The sequence below is a fragment of the Halictus rubicundus genome, chromosome 5, assembly GCF_050948215.1.
Source record: "Halictus rubicundus isolate RS-2024b chromosome 5, iyHalRubi1_principal, whole genome shotgun sequence".
Classification (NCBI taxonomy): domain Eukaryota; kingdom Metazoa; phylum Arthropoda; class Insecta; order Hymenoptera; family Halictidae; genus Halictus; species Halictus rubicundus.
Window position 1 is genome coordinate 14,086,972 of NC_135153.1, and position 13,449 is coordinate 14,100,420.

At 42.5% G+C, this 13,449-nt stretch overlaps 1 protein-coding gene across 9 annotated transcripts in view; it reads right to left on the reverse strand.

The window, feature by feature from the left end:
- The window catches only part of LOC143354414 (venom dipeptidyl peptidase 4), a 345,338-nt gene that overhangs the window by 104,626 nt on the left and 227,263 nt on the right, over nt 1–13,449 (reverse strand). For all 9 annotated transcript variants that reach the window (XM_076788472.1, XM_076788469.1, XM_076788477.1 and 6 more), the window contains one exon: nt 12,437–12,606. In XM_076788472.1, coding sequence (XP_076644587.1) covers nt 12,437–12,606 — 170 coding nt within the window. The remainder of the gene's footprint in view (nt 1–12,436; nt 12,607–13,449) is intronic.

Here is a 13,449-nt window from a genome sequence, read left to right on the forward strand (position 1 = left end):
GCGACCAATTGCGCTTTATCAAATTGCAGATTAAAGTCTCGGTTCCGAGTTTGAAAATATTCGATACGAATAATTCCGTTTCCCGGGAACCGGGATCTAGCGGAAAGGTAAACTTATATCAACCGTGATTACATTATTACGAAATAAAAAGGATATCGTTCCGCCTCGGCACGATATGAAAGAACGGGTGAGCATAAATCCTCGCGTCCTATCCCTCTCCGTTCGCAGCACACACGGACGAGAATTTAATCAGAACGTCATATCAAAATTTAATTACTCGGTCGGTAATTAGTTCCGGTCCCAGCCGGAGATCCATCTGCGATTCCCATTTTACAAAGGGACCCCGGGCTGGCTGTCGTCCACCGAGCAATTTTTCTGTAAAATAATTCCGCAGGATCGAACGGAAGATGTTGTTTTAAGCTCGCGAACTTATTTTGCTAGACCGCGAGATATCTTAAACATTCGCGGACGCGTCCGGCTCTTCAAGTTGTTTTTAAAAAGAGAAACGCTCGTATCGAGTCTGCAGTTATTGTATTTTCGCGGAATTTTATTCCTGGATAACATTATTCGGGAGACGGAAATTCGGCAACGAATTGGGAAAAGGTTCAATCAGTATTTTGCACAATTTCTGCACAAAATTTATTATATTTTTAATACACCAATGGTCCGAATTATTTCATATTCGGTAAAAGTACATCAAGATTTGTTTCAACTTATATTTCGTTGAAAGAGTTATTTTATACTCCATGAAAATACAACATTAATGTCGAAATTGTACTCTTAGTATTTTATAAAAAAATTGCCAGCTGTTCCACTTTGTTTCCTGGAAAGATACGCCATGCTGTTGTATAATTAATTAAGATACCGTATTTTTTAAATATAGTGGTATGTAAACATTTATGTTCTGCCAGATTAATTTGAACTCCTCCGAAAGCTTTTTGTCAGAGACAGCGTTTACAGCAGACGTATTAGTTAAAGGACCGTGAAAAGATTCCAGCAGTCCCACAAAATTAATAAAGTCCACGGTGGATCGATTCGAACTTTTTCAGTACTTTTTCTCGAAGATCTGAAAATGCCGATTCGTTCGAAAGTTTGCGGGTTCGTAGAACATCTCAATGGAGGTTGCATCTGGCAAAGTTTCAGTCCCTTGTTTTTCTGTCCTGCGGGATGAAAACACTGGTTCAACGTCAGTATACAGTCGGTGTACAAAGTATTTGCAAACTCTTAAAAAATAAATAATTTTTAAAAATTGGACCAAACGGCTTGAATTTTCTGGAGATGTTACAAGGTTTAATTTACTGAATAATGCATAAACAATTTTTTTTTAATTGCTATTGGTTCTAACTGCGAAGAAAAAAAGTAGAGTTCACGATTTTCAAGTTTTTTATCTGTGTCTGTAATGAAAATTTAAAAGGTACCTTTTGTAGATCTGAGCAAGTTACATGCACAAAGTTTTAATAATTAATTGTAAATTTAATTTAATAAAAATTATTTATGCATCACTGAGTAAATTAATCCTTCTAACATCTTCATAAAATTCAAATCGTTTGCTCCAATTTTAGAAAAGTTATTTCTTCTTAAAAGGTGTACGAATACTTCGTACACCGACCGTACACTGTTCGATTCTTCCCGTAGTATAGAGCATCGAGACTAGAATAAGTATAAAAATAGATTATTTCTACGAACGTTTTGCAACTTTTCATTTCCCTATAAAATCCTCCAAAATAGATCCGAGATTTCCTTTACTTGGGTCGCAAGCTTCGAACGATCGTAATGCTTTACGGTGACTGTAAAAACTTCTATCATGACGATTCGTCTATTTTTTTTTCTTTTAGCTGTTCGAAAATATATGTAGCGATATAGAAAAACGGGTGGACCGATTCGGTCCCAATAGGCCGGTAAAATTTTACGCGCTCGTAGATCAGTGTATCCAAAATACGATTCACTGCTTTTTATGCACCTAATACAGTAAATTTTATTCGCGAATAAACCGGTCAAACCTCCCCCGAAATCGTGCAATTTTATAAAGCTCCGGCAGGGTCGCGCAATCCATTTTATCAAAACCGAACAATAAATATTGTGTTCAAGACAGGTTTCTCGTTGCGTTATTTCATTGCAGTGCAGTTTTTAAAAAATGAAAAACGTGTATTGAGCCTTTTGGCAACATTTGATGTACTCGTTTTTCTTGTAAACGCGTAGAATCCGCGTTCTGGTAATAAGTAGAATTGGTACGCCATGCTCAGACGGGTCAGACGATTCCTGTCCAATGGCACGCGTCTTCGCCAAATTTTCAGGCTCTTGTTTCTCGAAAAGAATGGGTCAAACGAACAAAATATATTCCATATGTTTCATTCATTCTCTCACGTAGAATCGCACCACTTCGATGTACCATAAATACTCGTTCATGCCGTAGTGGAAAAACTCCGAATTTGAATCGGGCGACAGTGGTCACTCGGCGAGCTGTTTCGTGCCGACAAAGGAATTCGATTTATCGCGGTTTTAAGTGAGCAATATTTTCTTCTTGCCGGGGCCCGTATTGTGGTCTACCGCAAATCAACAGGACCGGTGCGCGACCAGGGATGGTTTGAAAAATATATAGGGAGGCGCAACGCCGGGAAAATAAAGGCCGGAAGAAAAATGGCGCGGGGGGCCACTTGTCGCAAAAAGACGGTGCTTTACATCCGAGCGAAAAATAAAACCGCGGGACCGGGGCCGAAGAGAGAGAGAGAGAGAGAGAGAGAGAGAGAACGCGGCGGTCACGCGAGAAAAAATCGACGAGGGTATAGTGTTTCGGCCCGGAACGAGTGGATGCATTCGGGATTTGTTATGGCGCACCGTTGCAAGGTAATTTACCGGGCTCGGGATAAATTGTTCGACGAACAATTCACCGGAAGAACGTGGCTCGCTTAGTTTTGACGGCTCCGCTGATACTTCACTGCCATAGACGCTGCTAATTTACTGCTGAAAAAAAAACGCCGGCGAAAATGCTGTTCCGACGCTTGATAATGAAGCCCCCGTAACAGTAGTATTTTTTTCGAGCCAGTTAAACTCAGGTATCCCCCGATAAGTATATTGAAAAAATGATTAAAAAGTCGCTGTAATTTTGAAGACTCTCTGTACATATTTCTTGAAGTTCCAAAGTGGTTTAACCTAATATATATATACTTTACGAGTCAATAAATGTACCTTTCAGTAAACGCTTCAACGAAAAAAGGAAAAGGCAGTATAATGTTAATAATCAACGGGACTTCAAGAAGATGCAATCTTCGAGCGATTCGCGACTAACAATAATTGTATCAAATGACACGCGACCCATTAGTCGCACGAAACCGTGAAAAATTACCCACGCTGGGCTTAAATCCATTTTAATTACGCGGATTATTGTCCTGCCGCCTTTTAAGCTGCGCGAACTTTTTCTTTTTGCAGGCCGTCCTTTATATTTCCGCTCTCTCGCAACTATATTTCCCATTGAAGTACACGTTACTCCGGCCCCGTTCACGGTCATTTTGTATCGCCGTCGTGCCTCGCGCACATTTACAGCGCCATTCAAACTATTTTACCTTCCTCTCCCGGGAGATCCGAATCTTTCTTCGAAAACGCAGGGGCGCGCGCGACGAAATTAACCTCTCGCGGCGCAAAACTCATTTGAAACTTCCGTTTTTAACGGGGACCTTCTGCTTTGTAAGGGACCGTTCCCGGTGTCCTTTAATGGGGACGAAAAAAGGCTCTCGGACGAACGCGAGTTACCGGTCCTTGATGGGACGGGGACGCGAAAGAGCCCGGGGTAACGTAAATGGGACGACCATCGAGGTTCGACGATGTGCATAAAATTTAGCGCTGGACTTGCAGCGCACAAAGGAGAGAGTGTCATGTAACGCTATGTAAAAATGGCGGGATCATATTTAGTTTAATTTTCCACCGGGTTTTCACAGTACTGTGGTGTTTCTTCGTCGTTAACAATTGCGCGGTCGTTGTAATTTTGTAAAAATCGCGGCCTAAATTTTCAGGAGAGGCTGGGATTAATGTGCTCAACGACGTGTAAACGAGTTTCGTCAAAAAATTACAACTGGTCGGAGTCGGGGAGAAAGTAGGCAGCAGAGGTTGCATTCTGAAAATTTCATCCCCCGCATAATAGTCGACGAAAAATATGAGCTTGCGCAAACATCCGCAGTCAATTAACCCTTTGCACTCGAGAGGCGACCCTCGGTCGCCACTTGGTTTAATTCAGCAGCTCGAATGGCAACCGAGAGGCGGCTGCAGCAACTGTTTTATCAACGGAGATCCTTTTCTGCCCCGCGTTGCCGCTCCCCTGTAGCAAGAAAACCATCCTGCGCGCGTTCGATTAAAATAATAGCGACTACGATTTTATTGCTCGCGAATTGCTACAATCGAGACAACGAGAATCGCGATTCGAAAGAAATATAATCCCCGGCGACGCGGCTGCGAATGGGTTGCAGATTTATGTTAATAAGAAGTCTTAAGAGTTGTGTTGCCCTCGGTGCAATCTCGAAAAGAAACATGATCTTCGGGTATTTGCCCGGGAAAAAGCGAATGGACATTTTCTGTAAGCTCATACCTTATTTAAAGGTGCATATATATTATGCAACTTGCGGCACCTTTTTTCCCAAGGAAAATCATAAAAGATGCCCGGAGTAACGGCTTCCTCCTCAGAAGTTGTTTCCCTAAAGCAGCTGCACGCTGAGCACAATTTCTCGGAGCCGGACCATCCGAAATAAGAAATTCATGAAGATTCTGTTAATATATGATTTTGTCTAGCGAACGAACCAAGGGATTCCGAGAGAATTAACTTTTCACGAAACAGCAATGGTCCAGCTCGAAAATACAATTTTCACCGTTCAAATTCTCCTACTTTATCGAACGAATAGAAAGGTTTTCGCTGAAAAAGGAAATCCTTCGTTCATCTGCCGGATAAAATCATATATTAACAAAATCTTCATGAATTTTTCATTTCAGAAGCTCCGAGAAGTTGTGCTCACCGCGTGGCGCAGAGAGAGGAAGAGGAGAGAGAGAGAGAGAGATTGTTATTCATGCATTTTGTAAGATTCTTCAGCAAAAAATTACCGTCAGCTATACTGTGCACTTTTAAGTAAGCTACTCGTTTAAGAAAGGAGTTCATCAGTTGTGTCTGAAAAAAATTTCCAAAGACCACACTCTCGGATCGTTATCTAAAGATGACCCCCAGACTGCAGATTTTATGCATTCACGATAAAAATGAGTGGGTAAAATTTGGACTAGAAGACAAGATAAAATAATTAAAAAATACCAACACGTTATTTCCAACTCACTAAGAACAAAATTTTGCACAAAAGATCCGTTGATGATACCATGTACACATTTTAAGATGCTAGAGGGGGGTATGGTCGGACAAGGTGGTCGAACTGTACGATTTTTTAAAAAATCGATTTCGCAGTCGAAAATTCCGAAAAAATTCACAGTGGTGTGTGCTATCGGGTAGAAGGTCCATGAATTTTTTCATGATCTTTTGTTCAGCAGAAGAAACAGAACAATTAACCCTTGAACCTTGAAGTAACGCTAAAATAATTTTCGCCTCGAGAAACGGGTTTCCGGGCCGCTGTGCTTCGCCTAATCGTTCTCCATGCACGGGGAACTGTTTGCGAAACCAAAATTTGCACGTGTCCCAAGCGAAAGGGAGCGTGAATGGCGTAACAATGGCGTCTAGGAGTTAGCCACCGGCGTTTCTTGCGTGTGAAACTTCAAATTTCGCGGAGTTCCGTTGGATCGTTTGTCTTCGGCTTTTTTATGAAACAATCCGGCGGAAAGAGAAATAGGCGGTGGTGGCGAGACGCCACGGTGCGGGTGCAAAAATTAATATCACCGGGGCCGTGTTCCGCAGCTGTTTCGCGGAGTGGAGCGAAAACGCGGTCCAATTTTTGTCTTCCCGTTGCCGACACGCCGAAAACTCCGCCTCGAACACCCTCGGAAAAAAAGCACACACACAACCGTATCCATTTAACGCGTTCGGGATTCCGCCATTTTTTTCCCCGCGTAACGAACTCGCCGCGAGGGGGCGGCATTTTTTTTATTCTCTCTCCACCGGTTTTTCGTTTTTTTTTGGGTGGAGGGTGGAGGGGTGCGGCCGTGTAATTTAAACGGAGCACCGGAGGGAAATACGTGACAAGCCCACTTGGCCCCGAACAAAAATTACCGGCGGGTCCGCACTTAGAAGTTATTTAATCCGGTCCAGAAGGACTTTTCATTACAACTTCAACAATTTCCACGGGCCGACCACCCACGGTCGACCCCCCCCCCCCCCTCCATCGGCCCGTGTTCAACTTACACAATTTAACTTACACAATCGGCTCGGGTCGGTCCGTATACGCGTCTGTGTGTGCGCGTGTGCGCGAAACCGGCTCTCGTTCCGTCATTAAAACTCGCTCAGACCCTCTATAACTGTCCTAGATACAACGCGTTTAATGCCCCCGCTTCTGCCTTCTGCCGAGGATTTTCAACTATTTCGAGGATTCGACACCCCCGCTAACGCCCCACGCCGGCCAGACTTCTTTGCGCCTGCACACGCGACCATAAGTGCTCTGCTGTCCCGTGAAATTGTTAACGTTCGCGGGGTAACTGCGATTTTGTGACTACCAGCTCTTCCGCGCCGAGGAAAATGGTTTAAAGTGCAGCGGGCTCAATGAAACCCACAAGTAGCCCCCTGGGCTATGAAACCTTTTTTTTTGTTTCACAGTCTTTTTGAACAGTCACACGATACTTCGGTGTATTTTGCATTGAATTTATTAATAATACACAAAGCAGGAATAATCGAATTACATTTTGATTTGTCACCTGCAAACTGCGGATTTCATGCACTTGTGTAAAAAATGGGAAACTAAAATTACTTAAGCTCTGATTAAGTATGATAAATAATTTTTATTTTGCATAAAAATCCGCAGTCTAGTCGCTTCTATGCATGTGACTACGCGAAGCATAAAAATAATGGACTTGTTATATATACACTCCAGTTAAAAGAATAACGAAATTTTCTATCGGAAAGATATTCGAAAGAAACATTCCGCTTTCCGCGCGTATAAAATCGTTCGGGTCGATTGGAATCTGTCAGCTCGATAAATATTTAAAAAAGATCGACGTCGACGTGAAAAATATTTCCGTTGAAAACGAATAGATTTGATTGTCGAAAGAAACATATTATTGGAAGAGAATAAAACGGGTAATAAAACGCGGAGCACAAACGCGATGCGATGAAAATGATCGGAATGAATGTTTAGAAAAAAGAAAAAGAAAAATAGAAAAAACCGATAGCACGGTGTATCGGAGTCGAGTTTTATCAATCGGAAGGTTGCCCGGCACGTATTTCCATTTCACCATAATTCCGCGCGACCCTTTTCGATCCGTTAAGGGGGTGGAAGCGAAGGGTTGACTGGGAAAAGGCAGAAGTCATAAACATCAATCGCGATTTGCGCGCCGGGAAACCGCGGAGAAGTATGTCAGACGCGTGTAAAAACCGTAAATTGGATGTGGCTTGACACGATTTTCCGCGTTAGAGTGTCGAAAAAAGATCACCGGTGTTTCAAAAGAAATTCAAAGCGGCGTGGGGAGGCGAACCGAAAACAGAGGGAGAGAAAGAGAGGGGGGATGAAGAGAACGAGAAAGAGGGAGAACGAGAGCGAAATAGCATTTCGCTGGAGGAACGCGAGCGTTCTAATGCGGACAGAGTGTTCCAGCGACGCGAACGACCGCGGAGATATTGATGAGAAACTGGGTCTGCGCGATTGTATTGGAAAAACCGGAAATTTCCATCTTCCCTGACGTCGTCGTCGTCGCCGTCGTCGTCGCTCCTCCGGATCGTTTCTTTCTTTCTCTTTTACGTTTCCCTCTCTTCCTCTCTCTTTTGCCCCGGTGTTTGTCAGAGTCCCCGGTCCCTTTATCCGCTTGCTCGATTCCCTTCTGTTTTTTTCCCTTTCTTCTCTTCTCTCTCTCTATCTTTTTTTCCGCCGCCCCTGCCTGCCCTTTCATCGTGAAATCTCTGTGATCTTTAAATGGAACCTCTGCTCTCTTTTCTCTTTCTCTTTTTCTCTCACCCTCCCCCCCCCTCTCTCTCTCTCTCTCTCTCCGTGGGATTTTATATTCGTGACGAGTATCAAAGCCGAGGCCACTTTGACCGCCGCCAGATGAGTTTTCGTTGACGTGCAGCGATAAAGAAAGATCACCGAACAACAGTCAAATTTGCCCCGTGCTTCGCGTTTGCCTTTTGTCCTGTGGCCAGCGATTGACCAATCAACCTTCTCTGTGGCCGTGAACTGCGGAAATGGCTAATACGTCGATCAACAACGATCCAGGGAGTTTGACGCGTTCGGAAAATTAATATTCGCAGCTGATTTCATCAAAAATCGGATCTATCTTTTAGCAGATGTATCCTTTTATGGATGAAATACACGTGTATATCAATTTATTTCATATCAAAAACGTGTATGCTTCGCGAGTAAAGTGAGAAAAGAAATGGTCATAGGTATCATTTTTTAATTCAGTCTGGAAAACATCACGAAAAGATTTCAGGTTAAACTTCACCTTGGCAAACCGGAAATTTTTAACTTTTTACTATATAATCCTGTTCGTCTTGACGAGAGAATGCCAAAAATCGAAGTTTTAAGGCGAGGAATTCACTGGTTCAAAAGTGATGCTTGTTTAAAGTTAAAAAAAGTAGAAAGTTAAAAATTTCTGAGTTGCCTAGGTGAAGTTCAGCCAGATTTAGTATTCATGGTTTCGAATTGGTAATAATTTTTCAGTAGTATAGAAAGATCGCCATGGGTACCATCTTCAATTTTATTCAATGTGATAGGTTTGTTTGATATTGCTATTTCTCGCTGGCTAGAAGAAGCTGCCACTTTTAATTCAGTCTAGAAAAATACAGCAAAAGGAACTGGCGTCAAATGAAAAGGTCCACAAAGAATTTAATACTCGTGGTTCCGAGTTGGCGATAATTTTTCAGTGGCATAGAAACACCGCTGTAGGTACCATTTTCAATTTTACTCAGCCAGTATAGGAAGAGATTCAACGCAGGGGTTCGGTACCTGTTATTTGTCGCTGACAAGAAGAAGACAGTAACAGGTGCCATTTTTTTAGTCCGCGAGAAAGTATCACAAAGGGAGCTGATATCAAATGAAAAGACGCACAAAGAATTTAATACTCGCGGCTCCAAGTTGCCAAATAATTTCTCAACAGCACAGAAGCCATTTTCGATTCCACTCCCCCCAGAAGGACTCAACGAAGGTAGAATTTTCCAAAGCAAAGGTTTCTCGTTCCGTTTTCCCTATAATATGATAAATCAGTCCGCGACGTTCCGCGTTCTCGAAATTACTTTTTTTCCGGATGACATAAACCGTCCCGGAAACTATTCCGTGCCTCGGGTGTCGAATAAAATCATTAAAATACGTTTCCACGGTCGTCGAAACTTTCGGTTCGGAGGCTGTATATTCGCATGAACGTCGCGAGCACGGTCCGATAGAAGTGTTATTGCGAGACAGCCTGGAGACGTCCGCTTGAAAATATCACGGAGGGGACGTCTCCGCATCGGCCACCCTCGTCTCGCTGTCACGGGGAACGATGAAAAGGGTGAAAAAGGGTGAAAAGGAAAACGGCAAGCCGGCCCGGGGTCCCGAGGTTTGCCGTGTCTGAAGAAGAGAAAAAAAAAAACAGAAAAGGTGGGGCGTGGAATCTGGCACCTGTGCATTTTTTAATGGCTTTTTACAAGCCACGATTGATGCCGCCGGCAAGAAGCAAATATTGCCAACCGGAAGGAGAGAAAAAAAAAAGAGGAAGAGGGAGAAGGAACTCTGGTGGACTGACCCGGATGAATAACATCGCCAGCATTTAACGGGACACGCCGAGGATGTCGCGGTTTAATATTTTCCTTTCGTGTTCACCGGGACTGTAAACGCGGCCGAGGACACCGTGGAACCCGTTCCGTCGCCATTTTTACCCGGCATCCTTTCAGCGAAATCGATTCGACGAGGTGATTTAGCGATTGCACCCGATGACGAGGCTCTCCGACCGATGAAAATGGCATTTAAATCTTCCCGAGCTCGTAAACCTTGAATCGCTGCTACTTGATTTCCGGACTCTTACCGGTCCGAGCAATTGTCCATTATTATTCCTGAATTTTTCTAAGCGAAATTGTCGCGAAAGCCGTTTTTACGTCTAGCACGCTTCTCCGAAAACCTTCATGGAGGACTCTCAATATTTCAAACATTTCTGTTTCGCAATTTAACCGAGCAAATATCATTTTATCGCAGGTATTTGTTTTAAACGAATGGATCAAATTACCGTGCAAATATTTCACTGTATCGGAGAATTCCGGTGCGTCGAGTTTCAAATGTTCATCGTGTGGAAATTTTTTACTTTTTTTTTATTTTTATCCGTCTTCTGTTACACGCATCGAACACAATACTGCGTTTACTCGGATTTAGCACTATTTTTAAAATTTTAAAATAAAATATTTGGAACAACGTCTGGTCTTTCTAATGCCAACAATGTCCAACGTGCGTGCAATATAAAAAACTCCTGTCTAAATTAATTTATTAAAAATGCCAGACACTTGCGCTTCAACTTTTCCGCGCGTTTTACAGTCGATTGGCAATACCGCTCCTCTTGAATTAATTCTTTGGACACGCTGCGAAAATATTTCACGATTAGGCGCTAGACTCGAGATCAGTATGCAAGAACAGCAAGAAAATCGCAAGACGAGTCTCAGATCGATAAGGAGTGGCCGATAACAGTGAAGAACGGTTCGAACCCGGCAAGAAGATAATAACGTCCAACCAGGAACGATCAAGAACAGTCGGGAATGGTAAAAGATGGTCAAGAGAAGGTCGGGGGTTGTTACAAAGATTACCAGCGCGGGCCAGAGGTTCGGCAAAGTATGTCCGGGGGAAACTTAAGCCCCAGAAGAGTTCCACTTTGGCCGAAAGCCCAACAGAAGCCGAACATTTGGACCACCGTGGACAGTTTTTACAGGCCCTGAATAAAATCAGGAATGGCACCTGCTATCGTCTCTCCCGTTCCGCCGAAAAATTATTATCGACCAAAACCCGCGTCTATTAAATACCCCTGAACAACCATTGCGCTCGATACCAGTCACGGTTTCGGAATGATAGAACAAAATGGCACCGTTCTCTGATTACCATATACTCCTGACCATAAACCACGAACACGAAATTCGACATCAGCTCGTTACATTCGGACCGAAAAAAAAAAAATCAAAATGGTACTCGCGTAGCAATTTTTACGAGCGGAAAATCGGAAATGGCACCACCGTTATTCTTGCGCCACTGAAATATTATTTTCAGTAAAACGTCGGTGTTGTATTTTTTCAACAGCTTTTCGTTTGATATGGAATTACTGGTTCGTGTTTCCTGTATTCGTTAAAATAAAAAATGGCACCTGTACTGTGTTCCACGAGGGAGTTCAAAAGAAACTACTAGTCAATAAATTTTCGGTTAATTCCAGTGAAGTATTGCCGTGAACACAGAAAAATGGTCCCTTAATGGAATAAAGTTTAAACCTAAAATATACAGGGTGGCCCAAAACTCAGTATTTCAATAACCCTGCTATTTTTAAAATATTCACATTCATTCTTTCATCAACAAATTCGACTTTTAAATGGTCCTTTGGGCTGTAATTCGTATCCAACGTTCTTGACGGGAACGTCGGCGCGTTCACAAGGTAGATTTTCTCGTCCAGCGGCAAGGATACTTTGCAAGTGGGGGAACTAATATTCCAGGGGGCCTAACGCTTCGATGAAAGTGACATGAGCGAGCTGGAAGGATGTCTCTTTCTCCCCAGCGTGAAATTTTCGACTGAAGCGCCATCGAGTTCGAAGCCGTAGTCGCGAGGGAAATTTCCTTCGTCGAAAGGGATGAAACGTTATTGGACAAAGTAAAACCGTGGCCGCTGCGGTCTTCGGTGACCTCCTCCCGAGCAATTTGCCTCGGCCCTTTCCTTTTCCGGTATCCCTTCGCCCTTTTTCTTCCTTTTTTCCCGAATCCACGCATACGCCATCAATCCGCCACGATTAACGCTAGATTTACCTTCATAGGAGGTCATTTACGTTGACACAAAAATTTCTATGATGTAATTCAGTGTACAAAAAATTGGTTGGGGTCATGGGAGACCCCAGTATGCCACCTTAGGGTTACGGTTGTTTGAAACGTGCTCTAAAAGCAATTACAGAAAGTCATTTCTGATCGAGGAAAAACCATTTTCTTTTTTGCGATTTAAATTTTCCTGTTCAGCTAGAGTTGGAACATTATGTGAGTGGCCGTGTTGACAGAGTGTTCGAAGACCATAATCGCCCGAGTTCGTTCCAGCATCGAGAACACGACGAGTTTTGCTTGTCGAGCAAGAGGATCGAACGGAATGCAAAAAAGAATGGAACACTTACCTTGGGATAATGGATCGAGATCGCAGACGTATACTGGAACGTGAGGCTTCCCGGATAGCCATAAAATGGTATCGTTATGATCGGCGTGTGGGTGTCGTCGAAGTAACCGAAGGCCAGTTTAGTGCCGCTCGGCGAGAACCATAAAGCCTTGTTTGATCCGAACACCTCCTCTGAAATGAAAACCGGCGAAAAACTCGTTACGTGAGCCAAACAATAAATTTACGTGGGGCACCTTCACGGAATCCAATATTTTGATCGTTACCCATTATTTAGTACAAGCTCTACCAAATATCGAACACTAGATTCTTTCAAAATACACGTATAAAATTATACACGCGCTTTAGGTCTCTTCTTTGCATTAAATTACAATAGTCTGAATCGTTACAATTTTCTTTGTCTTACAATTTCAACTTTCCGGATTAAAGCACACACTATTTCATCTCATAAAAAGTAAAATGTTTATACCGCTTCAAAATCAGTGCAATATTATTAGATTGCTACTAAACAATTACAATTCAGAACTTTTTATTAAATTTAGAATTTCATTTTTATTGCACTGTCAAACGCCTATATGTGGTGTCTCACCAAATATGATTATTAAACGTTTTCAAGTGGTGCACATGCTGGTGTTATTATTTTCCTAGCAATATTTAAGTTGAAACATCTCCTAAACCAATTATTTCTCGACATGGGCAAATATGTTTTAAAACGCTGCATCGATTGGAACATGAAAAAAAATATAGGGTCCAATTAAAAAGATCCAAGTTGACCTTCATAAATCCTTGACACGTCCACCTATAAAAAAATTGTAACACCAGTATATGCATCTCTTGAAATCATCCGATCTCCATCTCAAAACGTTTCTCGCTGCGAATAATGATAATGATAAAACGGATTTTGTGCATTTATAAAAGATTGAGCAGATGAAAGACAAAATAGAAGAAACATCAGGTGAATGTTACTGGTACATAATATTTAGGAATTTATATTGAAAAATATAAAATTTATATCTA